Below are 16,348 nucleotides of genomic sequence, written 5' to 3' on the forward strand. Positions count from 1 at the left end.
TGGAAAAGGATACGTGGAAAGACCTATGTCAAAAGTGGGATGAAAGAAGAAAGAGAAAAAATGACTGCTAATCAGGATGTTTCCATCAACTGTAATACTGTCTGTAATTGCATTTGAAAAGATTTCAGTAACAAATCTGAAAGCCACCATACCTCGGGTTGCCGCAGGGAAAGGGTTTGCAAACTTTTCCACATATTCTGCCTCTGTATGTGCCCCCTTTCCTCTGAAAATTATCTGAACAGCTCCCTAGAATAGGAATAGCACAAAAATATGGATTGACTATGAAGTTTAGCTTTCTGATATATTTGCAATTTTAAATGTTTACAAGTGGAGTGACAAAGGAAACAATAGAAAAAACACAACCAATACAATGGCAATTGTTGGAAGACAAAAGCAAATGTGGCCTGTATTTACCTTGGCACCCATCACTGCTACCTCTGCTGTTGGCCATGCATAATTTGCATCACCTCTTAGATGCTTTGAACTCATCACATCATATGCTCCACCATAAGCCTGGAATAAGAAATGCAGTAACTATTATCAGATAATTTTGTAGTGTATTCAACCTCTACATTTTTATGCTATGACCGCTTTGATCAACTCAGAAAAGCGGTATAAAAATAAAACTTATTATTAAAGACCATTCTCCTTCAACCTTTTCAGGCAATCATTCCAAATAGATAATGTGAGCTAGCCAAAGTGTCCATCCCACAGTGTCCTTTGTTTCAATACACTTTCTCTGAACATAAATATTTTCACTAACATAAAAAGACCCTTTATATTGGGTGATGCATAGGATGCAGTCGCACACAACACAAAACGAAGATTCTGGTGAAACTAACTTACCACAGGCAGGTTGCTTACTTGAAACTAGTTTTTTGAGTGGTTTTCACACAATTTCACACAATTGGACTTTACAACACAGAGCATATTCAGAACCTTTGAGAATCACTAGGCAAATAAATATGATGATTTTGGTGGCAGCTCCACCCATCCTATATATATCCCCGATTCCTGCCTATTTCCTTCAGTTTCAAAGGAACCCACATAGCAGCATCCCTAGAACCACAGGAAGCAGGACACACTAGTGGGGATGATGAAGTCACAGAAGACCACTCAAAAAACTACAGTTACAGGTAAAAAGCCTGTCCTCCCTGTCAGGGATGATGGGAGTTGTAGCTCTTCACCTCTGGCTTGAACTCACCACCTGGTTGTGCACCGCGCTGACCAGTTTTGGCCAGTGGTTATAGCTTAGCAAGAGTTACAGAGAATAGGCTGAAGACCCCGACAAACTCTCCAAGCCTTCTCACTCTTGCTTCCACAGAAGTCTTCACCCTTCTTCAGGATCCAGTTGGTTCTTGTAGCTTCACCCAAGACACCAGACAACTCAGTAGTCTTAAATAAAAGATCTACTTTATTCTACTATATACAGCTCCAAAACTATCCAACACAACTCCAATACAACAATACTCTACTCCTCACTATCCACTACTACTACCCACTCTACAACCCACAAAATACATTGGGATGCATAGTCATTATTATAGTCAATGCATGGTACCACCCACTGTTGTCTGTTTCCACCCAGTAGGCGTGTACACCATTCCCATTGGCTCTCTTGGTTCATCCTACAATTAATGATTTCATCATCTCAGCCTTGACCACTTAACAATTGTCAGGTGTGTCCTATTATCCACTTTACATTTCTTGTCCTTGGCATTCAGGACTTATTAATTGTATTACCATTTACACCTGTGTGGTTCTCAATTGGCTTCTGCTGAGTCACCCTGACTCTCACATACATGTTTTATTTCATTTACTGTATATCCCATGTTGCTTTTTTCTTAACACTCCCCTCCTTCATGCTCTCTGTTAATCACACAATTGGGTGATTAACAAGCACCTATGCCAGGAAGATGGGTGTCATGCTAAATAAAGCACACTTGTCAAGATGCAACAACAACATTTTATTGAACAGCCAAAAAATAAAAAAGAAGAAAAATCCCTGAGGTTGTCAAAAAAAAAGGTGGCATGGCCATATAATCAGAGTTGGAAGAGACCCCAGGGTCCATCCAATCCAACTCCCTACCATGCAGGAACACAGAATCAAAGTACCCCTGACAGATGGCCACCCAACCTCTGTTTAAAAACCTACAAAGGCGGATACACAATCACCCTCCAAGGTGTTACTTCAATGTTGACAACAAAACAGCTCTCCCAAAAGCCACATCAGCTCTACAAGAAGCATCAATCCTGTAATGGGTGATAAATATCAAAGGCTGGGACCACACGGCATACATCCTTCAGTGATACTCCAGCAAGGAGACAGATGAGACAGCCTCCCACCAAAGAGATGAGACAGCTACCACCCTGACAGGTGTACCTTCTTGGCCAATTTGTACGACAGATGTATGGTGGAAACCTCCCATTTCAAGCAGCATTGAGGGGAGACTGGTAAGCCTAATTTTGGAGTGGAGTAACACACACAGTTTGTTCGACTTCCTTTGACCCGAGGTCCTCTGAATATAGGAAGCAAAGGCTCTATGGGTATTTAATGAATACAAGGCTTGTTCAAATTCCAACACTGGATTCTCCATGAAAGTTGGCAGAACAATGTCTTCATTGAGAAAGAACAAAGAGACAGCTTTTGGTAAATACGAGCTACTGGGATGAAGAACCACCTTATCGAGATGAAATCATAGGTAAGGATGGTCAATGTGAAGTGCACAAAGTTCTCTCCAAACTCCAAGATGGGACTGGTCCAACTACTGGAGGATGCAGATTTGTGTATACTTTCAGGAAAGACTTTAGTAAAGCATCTTGGAAGCATGACAAATGGCCCCGAAGTTGTAATTCGAAGGAAATGGCAGCAAGGTAGCACCTCAAGGAGGAAAAGGACAGACCTGATTATAACAAAGACATGAGAAAATCTTTAATGTTCAAGGTCTGGATCCAAGAGGGTGAAAGGCCAGACTCAAAGAGTAAGATCTGAAACTTCTTCCATTTGTAAGCATAAGACTTCCAAATGGGAGGCTTGTGGACAGCCATAATGATGCATCAAACAGTAGTAGGCAAGTCAGTCAATGGTGAATTCTTCACACCACAAGATTCATTGTCTGCAGGTCTGGATGTTGAGTTTGAATGTTGTGTATGATCAGGAGATTGGGTTGCAGAGGGATATGAATGTAAGTTCCCCAGGCTAGGCAGAGGACAGGCATGAACCACAGTTACCTCAGTCACTATGGGGTGATGAGTATGTATGATCCTCTCTCATCTTTGCTATGACTTGTGTGATGAGTGTAAATGGAGGAAACGTGTACCACAATCAGCCTTTTCATTAAAAAAGGAAGGGGTCGCCAAGGGAGCCCTTTCTTTGAATTCTGAACAGAAGAGAGGCCATTATTTGTTGATGTGCGCGATGAAGAGATATACCATTGGCGTTCATTCGTGACACACGTTTGAGGACTGGCTAAGTTGGTCCACAATGACATTCTCTTAGCCTGAAAGATGAAGATAAAAAATCCCTCTCAATATGCACCAATCCCAGATTCAGAGCCAGATGTCAAGGAGAGTCATAGACCTTGTACCTTCTTGTTTGTTCAGCTAATACATAGTGGTTGTGTTGTCTGTGACAACCTGAATTGATTTGCCGAGAAGAGAGAGTTCAGAAGCTCTGAAAGCCTTCTCCACAGCGAGCATCTCAGGTGCCTTTATGTGGATGGGAGCTTGAAGGGTAACCATGTCCTATTAATCACCAGTCCATCTAAATGCACATCCCATCTTATCTGGGAAGCATCTGTGGCTACAGTTTTGGTGGGAGGCAAGGGTAGAAAGAGAACCCTGGTACAAACACTGGAAGGATCTGTCCACCATGTCAGAGACCTTGGGACATACTGAGGCAATGTAAGGTGCTTGAAGGGCTCATCAAGAAGAGGGGTGACCTCCTTCAGAAACCATGACTAGAGATTTTTCATGGCAAGGAGGTTGACCCCAGTTATGGAGTCCATGTGGCCCAAGAGTACATGGATTAAATGTGCGGGCATGCATCTGGAAGTCAGGCACCTATGTGTGGAGTCAAGGAGCATTCGAAACCAATCATTCAATAGGTATGCCCTCGTCTACCTCAAATATAGCACTGCTCTGATGAATTTCCAGTCTTGACAGGGCATGAGGTTCGATTTGTCCCAGTTGACCACTAAGCCAAGAAAATTCAGCAGATCCAAAGTGTAGTCTGCATGACTATTCAGACTGTGAGGATTGTCTGCCAAAAACAGTCAATCATATATGTAAGAGAACACCACAATTCCCCTCTGCCTCAGGCATGCAACCACAACAGCCATACTTTTTTGGGAGCAGTTGGGGAGCAGTGGAGAGGGTGAAAGGGAGGAATCGAAATTGGAATGCATGCCATCCTGTTACAAAAGATAGGAATCGATGGCGAGATGGTCAAATCCCTAAGTGAAAGTAAACTTCTTTGAGGTCCAGAGTGGCAAACTAATCATCTTTCTTCAACAACAGTAGAATAAAGGGTAGAGAAATCATCGTGAAATGTCTATGTGGGATGTATGCGTTGAGACCTCTCAGATCTAGGATGTGATGTCCTTTGTCCTTCTTGTTTACTATGAAATAAAAGGAGAAGATATGGGTTCGATGGCACTCTTGTGGAGGAGAACATGGACCTCATCGAGGAGAACTTTAGAAGAGGGAATATCAAGGATTAACCCTGGAGAGGGATAAACCCCACTCTATGGCATATTTACTTCTGACGATCTCGAGGACCCAAGAGTTGGTGGTGATGTCAGGCCATGCAGAACAGAATTGAGCAAGATGATCTCCAAAGGTTACCAGAGTAAATTGGGGGGGGGGGGGGGGGGGGGGGGTGTGTGTGTGTGGAATTTCTGAGAAAGTCAAAAATGTTTCTTGGCAGTGTCTTGACCCTTTTTCTTGTAAGAAGGGCAAAATCTCAAATAAGAAGTTTGCTTCTTTACAGAAGAAGAAGAGGACTGAGAAGGGAAGTGTTTGCTTGAGAATGCAGGACTGAAAGATCATCTGTGAATTGGTCCAGATCTATGCCAAATATACCTTTGCCTCTAGTAAGGTTGAGAAGAAAGCATACAGTACTTTCTAGCAGTCACAAACATCTTTTGTACGTGCTCTAGCTTTCCATGGGTGTCTTTATTAAAGAGTCCCAGTACATCAAACGGCAAATCTTCTATTGTGGCCCTGGCTTGGGCAGAAAGACTAGATAACTGAAGCCACACATATCTTCTCAGTGCCACTGGACCAGACAGAATCTTTGCTGAACAGTCCGCTTTGTTCCCAGTTAGGCTACTGCCATGCATTCTGTGCAGAGCTTCTCTTGAAAATGAGACAGAAACTGCAGCTAGAGAAATGCAGCAGCTAGACTGTTGACTGGAACCTTGTACAAAAATCATCTAACATTGGTTTTTAAAGAATTGCACTGGCTGAAAATATGCTTCTGTTCTGAAGGCAAGATGCTAGTAATAACATTTAAAGCCCTAAATGGCTTGGGACATCTATACTTGAAGGAATGCCTCTCCTAATAATAATAATAATAATAATAATAATAATACACATGACTGAGATTTAAAGTCTGCTGGAGGGGCTCTCTTCTGTGTCTCATCAGTAAAGACAATATACTCAAGGAGGACACAGGAGAGGACTTTCCCTGCTGTGACACCTGAGTTATGGAATACCTTTCCCTTGGAGGCCCAAGTGGCACCAATACTGCTGTTGTGATGCCAAACGAAAAGTTGTTCACTACAACTTTTGTGGCCTAGTTGGTTTTACATAAACCCTTTAATTTTTAACCTATTTTAACAGATTTTTAAAAATTTCTTACACTGTTTAGTATACTTTTAGCCTTTTAAATTTATTTCTGTTATTTACATCATTTTAAATCTGTCTAGATAGAGGACAGGATACAAATGTTTTTATAAAAGTTAAATAAATTGATCATTAATTTTAAAAGTATTTTTCCCCATCGGGAGCATAATCTAAAATCTAATCCACCTGTCCTGCTTGGAAGGAATAACCCAGGATCCCTAGTTAAAATTTCACAATCAAGTTTTAATTAGTTAGTCACAATAAGCTTAGCTACTAGCACAGAAGGGCAACTTCCAGGTAATGATATTAGACCCCACTTAGGCTACATCAGGGGCAACCATATCGCAGCTGCCAATGTTGCAAACAGTGTTGATTTTGCTGCTTGGAGTAGGGACAGCAGGAACCCTAGGAATGTAAAAATAGTAGGGGCGACAGTATGTGGTTGGCATGCTGGCCTATACTACTGGGAGACAAGCAGCACATACTGGTATACAACTCATTTATGGGCTTATGTGCAAAAAGGGACATGCATCATCACAGTCCTTCTCTCCACCATCCATCCAGATGTATCCTTTGAAACAGGAAACATTTAATGAAAGAGATCCCTCCTTATAATTAAAAAATTCCAATGCAGTTTACCAAGATAATCCAAATACTTAGAATTTATAGAGTACAGTCATTAATTGTACACAATTTAAAATGGCATTTAAAATAGTAAAGCTATAAATGCCTAGCAGCAACTGTAATTAAGATGGGAATGAGTAGCCTTGCATATGTTTGACAGCAATCCCCGTCAGCCCTATCCAGCACAGTCAACAATGAGGGAAGATAAAAGTTGCAGTCAAACATCTACCGGGCCATACATTCCTAATTTGTAAGTTATATGTTTAAATATGAGGACATTTGTTAAAAAAGACTTGGCCTGCCATCTAGAATTCAAAAAATTAAGCATTAAACAATTACCCCTTAGAAACACTATCCAAAATATATAGTATGAAAGTTTGCAATTTGTTAAATATAGGAAGTGTAGAGTCTTTAGATTTAGATATAAGATTAAACATGTAAAAGTTACTAAGTAGAACTACGTAGCAAGCAGTTCTTCCTAGTAAGTGAAGGCAGCATTTTTAAAGAACAGGCTTTGCCTGTGAGGTATCGAAATAATCAAACAGCTGTGATGAAGCAGAAAATGTAAAAGGAGCTCCAGAGAAATTATGCAAAGACAGGAAAATCAAAATCAGACAGAATCTGGAAACACTGGTGCTGATTAAGTATTGGGTTAAAAATAGGGCATGTCTCTTTTACACTTTATCAATAATGCAGTAGAGCTAGTAGCTATAAAATCCAGTTTACTTCACCTTTCTTGTAATAATAGTGATTTTTGGCACAGTGGCTTCTGCAAAAGCAAAGAGCAGTTTTGCACCATGACGTATAATACCACCATATTCCTGAGCTGTCCCTGGAAATCAATAAAACAAGAATTTTACTGCCTCTGGTAATGATCTCCATGATAACAGAAACTACACACCTGACACTAATTATGATCACAGTTGGAGACCTCAGATGACATTACAGTAGCAAGAAGACTAGTGGAATGCATGACTGCACTAAAATACAATATGTAGGTCAATCAATCTGCAGTTAGATTGTGAAGCTAGCAGATGTTCTGCGTTTTAATTCTTGGGGTTGATGGGAAACTACCTATTTAGCCAGTTTTTTCTATGACAAGTAAATCTATCCTCCTACTATCGTTTTTATCATCTGCCATTAAACAGTGTAATAAATCTTCTCTACAAACACAGCACTCATTGATCACTTTAGACAATTACCTAATGAAGTCATGGACTACTTCTGATACTCCCAAGTGTTGAATTCCTATCATCCTTTACCAGTAGCTATGCTGGTTAGAACAGATGGAAACTGCATTCACAACATCCGCAGGGTCACAAATTGCCCGCAGTAGGCATAATGAGAAAGTGGACACCTCCACTTCCTTCAGATGGCGATGTACACTGTTCTACCTGTCCATTACATCAGCATGTGTACTGTCTCCAGTGAGATGTGGCAGTTGGGGGGGGGATGGCAATAAAAGCTGTTTCTGTAAGGAAAGGAAACAGCTCTGCAAAGCATGAGAGCTGGATAGACAAGTTCCTCTTCAGACAGAGAGTTTTCAGCACTAACACTGCTTTATCCAACATTACAGCTCCACTGGGCACACTATCTCTCCCTAGTTACACTAGCTAATAGAACTGTTGCTATCATATCTACTCCTAAAAGAGACACGATCTCTGTTTTGTAACTAATGGAATGAAAATTGCCTGCATGGTGGTCAGTTTCCCTTGGAGTCTTTATAAGAGTATAAAAGGAAAACAGAGTTCCATGTACAGCCTCCACAGACGTGTACAATTTAAAAAAGAATACTTACTCATTTTTCATATATATAAATACATTGTATGATTATAAAATGTAAGCCATGGCAGTTAAGGTGGGCAAAAAGGCAAACATTCCATCCTCTCAAGGGTTTTTAAGTAGTTTTCAAACAATTACTAAAGAAACAACAAGGAATAAATGAGCTTTGTATGAAAGATCAACTACATTACAAGAGAATTACAACTGCTAGATGTTCTGCAACTGCAAAAAGTAAGGATGCTTTGCAAAGAAACCACTCCTTTTCACACTGAATAATGGTTTAGCTTCTGTAGTTCAAAGAAAAGGCAAGAACAGGATGCTTATCTGTAACTCTGGTTCTTCAAAACAGCTTCCAATTCCAAATTGAACAAGAAAAATCCTCTCCTCAATTCATTTTCATCATTGCCAACAAAAAATAATACAGAAGAACATACCTGGTAAAAATCCAGGCACATCTACAAATGTTATCAGAGGGATATTGAACGCATCACAGAAGCGGACAAAACGGGCTCCCTTCACAGAAGAGTTTATGTCCAAACAACCTAATTTGTTTTTTAAAAAAAGGTAGACAATACTGTTACAATATTTTTCAAGGTGCTCAAAAATTTCATTCAAGTAGTCTGCACCACTTTTCTCACAACTAATACACAACACTAACAGCAGTTCAGATGCTGAAATGCCTTAAAAAGCAGCCTAGAAATGTTTTAAATAAGTAGTTTACAATCAATACATGGGCAGGGAAGGCCATTATTGGAGACTGGGGGGTCTGATGATGTCATGGGAAATGGCCTTGATCTGGATGCCAGGATATCCCCCCTGACATCATCAATTCTGGCCCACTCCTTCAGGGCATCTTCATTCTCTTCTTTCCCAATTTAGGAAGATATGCGAAGCCTTGGCTGACCTGCATGCCTCAGTAGAAAGCAGGCTTCACTTTCTCCCACGCCTTTCCAAATTAGGAAAGGCAATGTGCAAAGTGAAATGTGGCTAGAAATGGAAATAACCCTGGAAATTCCAGTCTCTCAACTGCAAAAAGTGGTTGGAACTCAGGGATGGGATTTCCAAATATGGGATTGGGCTCTGGGACTGCAAGTTTTCTTCCACTGAATTAATATCAAGCAAAGCAGAGGGAGAGCATGTGGTCCCCTGGGCTTTTGGAACTGCAACTCTCATTACTCCTAGCCCACATAACCAAGGATGAGTGATAATTATCTGACAGTGATGAACCACATATTTCTTGAATTCTACCCCATTCTCCAAAATACCATGAGCAGAAAATGACAACTATATGTCTTCAGAAACAAATCACTTAGAAATAAATCACATTAGAAAAACATGTTTTATGTTGATAATCATGGTAATTTAGATACCTCAGAAGAGATATCCCAAACCCTAGCCTTAGTATAAAACTAGGCCTACTCCTATAATTCACTGAAAATTCTCTAACACCTTCAACTAGCCATGGTTATTAAAATAAAACATTTTCTAAAACGTAAATGCTTTGCTAGCAGTGTAAAATGATCCAGCATGACTAACAGGAGAGAAGGAAAGGAGCTGGCATTAAGGCACTCCAAGGGGAAATCAAATAATGGAAAATATAGGAAAGCTGTGCCATCTGCCTGCTCTTTACATATAACACACCAATTTTTTTTGTCATGAAACATGCACAAGAATGAAGCATTTCTGAAGCACAAATGGACAACTGTTGGGTTGGGCACTGCACTGGTTCCATAGTAGTCAAGTTCCAGGTCATTTCCTGTTTGAAAAGGCCTCACCTGGCCTAACATGTGACAAAACAGCCTCTGTGCATCTTACAGAGTGTTTGGGGCATTCTGGGGGATAATTTTTTTGAAGATTTAAAAAAAATGAATTTACTTTTTAAATTAAAAATAACAAAATAAATAAATGAAAATTCCCCCCTCCCAAAATTTGTGTACCCTGGAGGGCCCTTGGGGCCACAGAAATGACCCAAGGGGTCATACCTCCCCAACTGATTTACAGCATGCATTGAATATCAACTCCATATCTAAACGGCTAAATACAAATCAAAGCAGAAACCATCTTAAAATCAAGCAAAGCTTTAAGAGGAAAAAAAAGACAATTACTACTTGAACAATGAACTTATAACCCATTAATAAATAGAAAAAAAGAAATGCTTCAACTTCATTTCTCAGACATAAAAGATTCCCAAACAGCTGCAACTATCCTCTCACCTGATGCTACTTTGGGTTGGTTGCCGACTATTCCAACAGTTCTTCCATTCATTCTAGCAAACCCAACTATGATGTTTCTGGCATACGAAGGCATAATCTCGAAGAATTCTCTCTCATCGACAATCTGCACAAATGGGATTCAAACTTTTTACTGCAGCAGAGGGATCAAATATATAGTCCTATGGACAGGTATATTGGATAAATCAGATAATATATTTACTACAGCAAACTGTTGTAGTGTTTCTTCAAAGTTTATTATTATGGCAATTCTAAGGTGACTGGACGGAGGAATGTCTGGGATGCAGACATTATCAAGTGACCACTTGCTTCTTAGGTTTGCTCAGTCAAGGAGCGGGCAATACAGATCCCACATGTAGCCTACCTTGCTCCTTCTCTGACACTAACACAAATACACAGAACACACTGCATTGGATTTCACAGATACACCAAAATAGCCACATGGTGCAGGGGTGTATATGCACTATTTTAAAGCTTACTCCCACAATTGCAATTCTGTTTTAAAGTAAGTTGTGAGCACGCAATGTACTTTTTCTTTTAAAGAAGCCACTGCTTCCTTTTTACTACTGCACCACCAAAATTCAGCAACAACTTTAAACAAAAAGTTGTTTTTTCTGCTGCCATTTTTTCTGCTATTGCATGCCTGCAATAGGGTGTGCTCCCCAATGGATGAAGGGATCCACTTCAGCCCACTCACCCCTGACAAAATCTATTATCATTGTTTCCATTATTCAATTAAAGGGTTTGCCATTCCCTGTTGATTCCAAGTATCCAGTATTCAGCAATATACTGCCCCAGAACAGTGTCTTTTGTTAGCTATCAAGACTGATGAGGGGTTTCTGTGGGAGGAATTGACTAGAATCAGTTTTGGGTGAAGTCAAATGAAGCTGGAGTGAAAGTAACCTGGGAAAGTAAATGAGACTGGATCTGTCCCACTTTTTAGAGATACCAGCTACCATGGAAATAGAAACATAAATGGTACAGAATAAAATTCTAAATAAAAATCTGCAACCTTGTATCAGTTGATCTGAAAGTGTTAATCTATAAGAGATCAAACTACAGATCTGATTTACAATGATGCATGTATGGCTGACTCGTCATGGTTTTAATAATCTGTTGTTCCCAACAGAATAGATTAATGTGTGAAATGTAGATTCCAATCCTACCTAAACTGTGCTAGCACAGTTAGACAGAACATTATGGCTCTCAAAGTATGGAAATATAAAAATATATAGTCTAGAACTTTATAGTTTAAAATTGACAAAATTGAGCAAAGAAGATTTAGTCTACTACTCAGCTACTAGTATTTCACACTTTGCCTGTGATACACCACTGCTAGCTGAATCCTGAACACTGACTATTCTATATTGCACACATAGTGTACAATATTTAATTTATGTAAATGAAACATCATAGAAATAATTAAGGACAAGGACCTATACACATTTTGCATAGCAGAAAAATACTCTAGGAGTTACACAAGATCTGTCACACAACTGATATAGAATAGGCACCATTGTGCAACCGCCAAACACATCTGCACTCCTCTGTCAAATGTGCTATCTCATCTATGACTTGTACTCTTGTAGATTTCCCTGAATGCATAGTAGTTCTTTCACTATATTAGTGTAGTAGACAAAACAGTCCAATAGTATTCTATCATACTGCTTTACAACTAACCTCAACATATTATAACCAAAACCATATATGCAATAATGGATACAATGAAGATTTATAATAAGGAATACATTAACAGTCTGCAGGTATGCAAGATAAATACAGAATTTATTCAAACTTTGTCACAATACTCAGATGCAATTAATGGCCAGAATCCTCTATGACAGTTACAGATGTGTAATCTAGAGTTTATGCACTTGTGACTTTTACATATTCATAATCCTAGTTTTAGGGGCTGTGAAAGATCCTCCATCTCCAGTTACCAGGCAACAGCTGCTGCGATAAACAAAGATCTGTCCCCTTTTCAGTCAGGACACAGCTTACTGACATTCCCACCTATGTTTTGTGTCAGCAATCTCTGACACAAGGGGGAATTTAAGAGGGGTCCTGCTTCTGCCTGTCACACTAGAGATAGCTCACAGAAAGGGGTGGAAATGGCAATCAGCTGCTTCCCAAGTGACAGGGGAACAGACCTCTGTTGATCACAGCGGCTGCTTCCCAATAACTGGGGAGTGGGGAGGTTGTGCTGGGATTCACTGCATAGCAAACTTAACTAAAGTGCTTGTGCATACATAAATCACAAACAAGATTCTGGCTAATATTAACAAATTATGTGTTAATTGAAAGGATCTGTATATTACCGGACTTGGGTAAAACACTGGTACACAAAGCTTACCGCATGTACAATATCCACCATATCGTAAGCTTTAGTTGATTCCATTGGGACAATAGTATCCAACTCAGGTACCAAGCGGTTGCTTTAAACAAATAGAATCAAAAGCAAGATTCTTACATCATATCATTCAAATGAAAAAATTATTTCCACGAGGCATGAACTTAATGTAGGACAATGTGAATTAATCCTATACCATTGATTCAGTCTGTAGAAGGGCTGGATTTTTTTCCTTTTTTTAATATTTAATATTCCACATTTCCATTCTAGAAGGACCTTCAATTTCTTTTAGTCAGTTGCTTTCATTTCCTCACACTATGAAGGAAATATATAAAAAATCAACCTCCTCCCTTATTCAGCAAGCAAAAACAAAAAGGCAGGTAGGCTCCTCTTATCCGCAGACTTGCCATCCGCAGATTTGAGCTTCCATGGACAGCAAGCCCCATTGTTTTAAATGACCACACATCATGCGGCCATAGGAAATAACAGGACTTGAGGTCCCACATTTTTTGCTATCTGCGGGTGGGGGGTCCTGGAATGGATCCCCTGTTGATAGCAAGAGAAACCATACCAACAGGAGGGAATAGTGGAAGAGAAACAGAAAGTTGTGGTTCATCAACTGAGTGCCAACTACACCATATAATTCTACAACTATAAAAGAAGAATTTTGATCATCTACTGTTCAGATCTGCAGTATCTATACTATCTGGAAGGACACCCTAGCAAGTCTGCCGCTGCCCTTGTTTGCTGTGCGAAGGAGCCGTAGCGGACAAACCGCGCGGCTCCTCCGCGCAGCAAAAAGAACTCGCAAAAAGCGGGTTCTTCTTGCGGTGCAGTTATGTTGCCGCAAGGCTCCAATGGCGCCCTTGTGGTGTCACAACTGTGCTGCGACATGCAGACGCTAGGCGTCTGTCACGTCAAAATGACGGTGCCCGTCTATGGGGCGCCACCATTTTGATGCCCTCGTCACGTGCGAGGGGTGTCTAAAAGTGCCGCCCCTCGCATGTGACGACGGCGCCTCTATGGGCCCGTCTATAACATGCCTAAGTTACCTAGGAACTTCCAGTTTGAAAGAGAAGCCTCCTTCAGGGATAGAAATCTAAAAAAGCTGACTCTGCAAAGGATTGCCCAAGTGAACTGTGAAACTCACTTTGATTCTATGAACATTTATAATTTCTTTAAAAACTACTTACCTAGGGTCATGGCATTCTCTGACAGGAGCTGGATCTTTATTACTAAGAGGCAAGTAATTAAAAAACTCTCTGAGATTGAGTAAAGCATCTACGTCATTCTCAAAAGCACGGTGTGCAACCCCTACAAGGAAACATCAGAAACAAACCTGATTTTGCAAAGAGTCCACTGAATATTTAAACAGGATCCCCACCCCAATGACTATTTCAACAATTTCAACAGGAAAGAAGAAACCCTTAAAGTAAGCAAAGTTTGGCTGCCAGTCCTGAATAACACCAAAATCAACATCCAGCAAATGCAAATGAAAACCATCCAGGGTGAGTGAGGTTTCCCAGTAGACAATGGATCATTAATTAAATAGATATCCTGAGGCCTTAGCATTAAACAACAGAACAATATACAAATTAACATGTAAATCACTTCCTCTCAACCAACAGTATATAGACCCCACTCTCTTCCATGCCAGCATTATCTGAAGATGCCAGCCACAGCTGCTGGTGAAACGCCAGGAACAAACTCTTCTAGAACATGGCCTCATAGCTCGAAAAACCCACAAAAAACTACTTTTCATATTGTTTTCCTAAAAGCTTTCAAGGAGACTCCAAAAAGCATATCTCAATTTAGCAGTTTCTGACCTGATACTGCACTGTGTGTCTTTGCACCACCAAGTTGTTCCTGAGTAACATCTTCATTGGTAACTGATTTGACTACATCAGGACCTGTAATGAATAAATAAGATGTGTCCTGGGGGAAAAAATTAAAACATGAGTTATAAGATCCAACGTTCCAACACTGCATTCTCCATCCCTTAGGAGTATGCAAAATAACCAACAGAACACTACAGAGATATCAGTTTCCAACTTATTTTGATTCAAGATGCATTTAACTGGGAAAAGCACTGACATTTTTTTTAAAACTGGAAGATTGAGTCTCTGGATGTGGATATAGTGTCTTGTGTTAATAATAATAATAATAATAATCTTTATTTCTATCCCGCCTTTCCACGAAAGTGATCAAAGCGGCTTACAAAAAATACAGTTAAAACATCAGTATATAAAAATTTAAAAGACATTACTAGGGGATATTAACAGGAAATAAAACATAAAACAGAACAGAAAATGAAGCATACACATTCATCATTCAACAGGGGCTAAATAAGCGACAATATTTACAAATTATGGAGTCAAAAGACAGAGAGCAATGGGGCAGAACAAAAGAACACAATTAGCTAAAGTGAAAAAGCTAAAGTGAAAAAGCCAGCTGAAATAAGTGTGTTTTTAATTGTTTCTTGAAAGAAACAAGTGATGCAGAGGAGCGGAGCTCTATGGGAAGCTCATTCCACAATAAAGGGGCAACAACAGTAAAAGCCCTCTGTGAGGTCCTTGCCAGATGAAATTTAGGGACCTCTAACAGATTTGTCCCAGATGATCTGAGTGTGCGGGGCAGATTGTATGGTGAGAGGCGGTCCTCTAAGTACCCTGGGCCCAAGCCATTTAGGGCTTTATAGGTCAAAACCAACACCTTGTATTGAGCTCGGAAGCGAACAGGCAGCCAGTGAAGATCTTTTAAAATAGGAGTTATATGGTCTGTCCTGGAACTACCAGTGACCAATCTGGCTGCCATGTTCTGCACTAGCTGTAGCTTCCGAGTTTGGTACAAGGGTTGCCCCATGTAGAGCGCATTGCAGAAATCCAAACGAGAGGTTACCAAAGCATGTACAACAGTTTCAAGGTTCCGACGATCCAGGTAGGGGCGCAGCTGGCGTATCAGCCGAAGCTGATAACAAGCACTCCTAACCGCCGCATCCACCTGCGAAGTCAGCTGGAGCGACGAGTCAAGGAGTACCCCCAGACTGCGCACCGAGTCCTTCAAGGGGAGCGTGACCCCGTTTAGGACCGGATGACAAATTTCACCACCCGGGGCCGGGGAACCAATCGCCAGTACTTCCGTTTTCCCTGGATTCACACTGAGTTTGTTTTCCCTCATCCAGCCCATTACTGACGCCAGGCAGGCATCTAGAGGAGAGATGCCATCCTTAGTTACTGCATCAGTCGGAGACACAGAGAAAATTATTTGGGTGTCATCAGCGTACTGATAACACCGCGCCCCGTGTCTCCGGATGATCTCTCCCAGCGGTTTCATGTAGATGTTAAAAAGCATAGGGGACAAAATCGCTCCCTGAGGGACACCGGATGTAAGGGCCCTCTTATCGGAGCGACAGTCCCCCAGCTCCACCATCTGGAATCTACCCGAGAGGTAGGACCGGAACCACTGCAAAGCAGTGCCCCCGATACCCAACTCTCCCAGGCGTTCCAGAAGGATA

The 16,348-nt window shown here is 40.7% G+C and overlaps 1 protein-coding gene across 3 annotated transcripts in view; it reads right to left on the minus strand.

The window, feature by feature from the left end:
* PCCB (propionyl-CoA carboxylase subunit beta) overlaps positions 1-16,348 on the minus strand; it is a 44,285-nt gene that overhangs the window by 9,009 nt on the left and 18,928 nt on the right. For 2 of the 3 annotated variants that reach the window (XR_006102888.1, XM_042457730.1), the window contains exons 7-14: positions 14,661-14,769; positions 14,028-14,148; positions 12,838-12,919; positions 10,467-10,590; positions 8,688-8,795; positions 7,203-7,303; positions 415-513; positions 153-246 (exon numbers count right to left, since the gene is read on the minus strand). Coding sequence is in view for 1 of the 3 variants with exons in the window: in XM_042457730.1 (XP_042313664.1) it covers positions 153-246; positions 415-513; positions 7,203-7,303; positions 8,688-8,795; positions 10,467-10,590; positions 12,838-12,919; positions 14,028-14,148; positions 14,661-14,769 (838 nt within the window). In the remaining 2 variants the exon portion in view is untranslated. Of the gene's footprint in view, positions 1-152; positions 247-414; positions 514-7,202; positions 7,304-8,687; positions 8,796-10,466; positions 10,591-12,837; positions 12,920-14,027; positions 14,149-14,660; positions 14,770-16,348 lie in introns of those variants that run through there. The other variant, XR_006102889.1, reaches the window with a different exon arrangement.

The sequence above is a fragment of the Sceloporus undulatus genome, chromosome 3 (assembly GCF_019175285.1).
Source record: "Sceloporus undulatus isolate JIND9_A2432 ecotype Alabama chromosome 3, SceUnd_v1.1, whole genome shotgun sequence".
NCBI lineage: Eukaryota > Metazoa > Chordata > Lepidosauria > Squamata > Phrynosomatidae > Sceloporus > Sceloporus undulatus.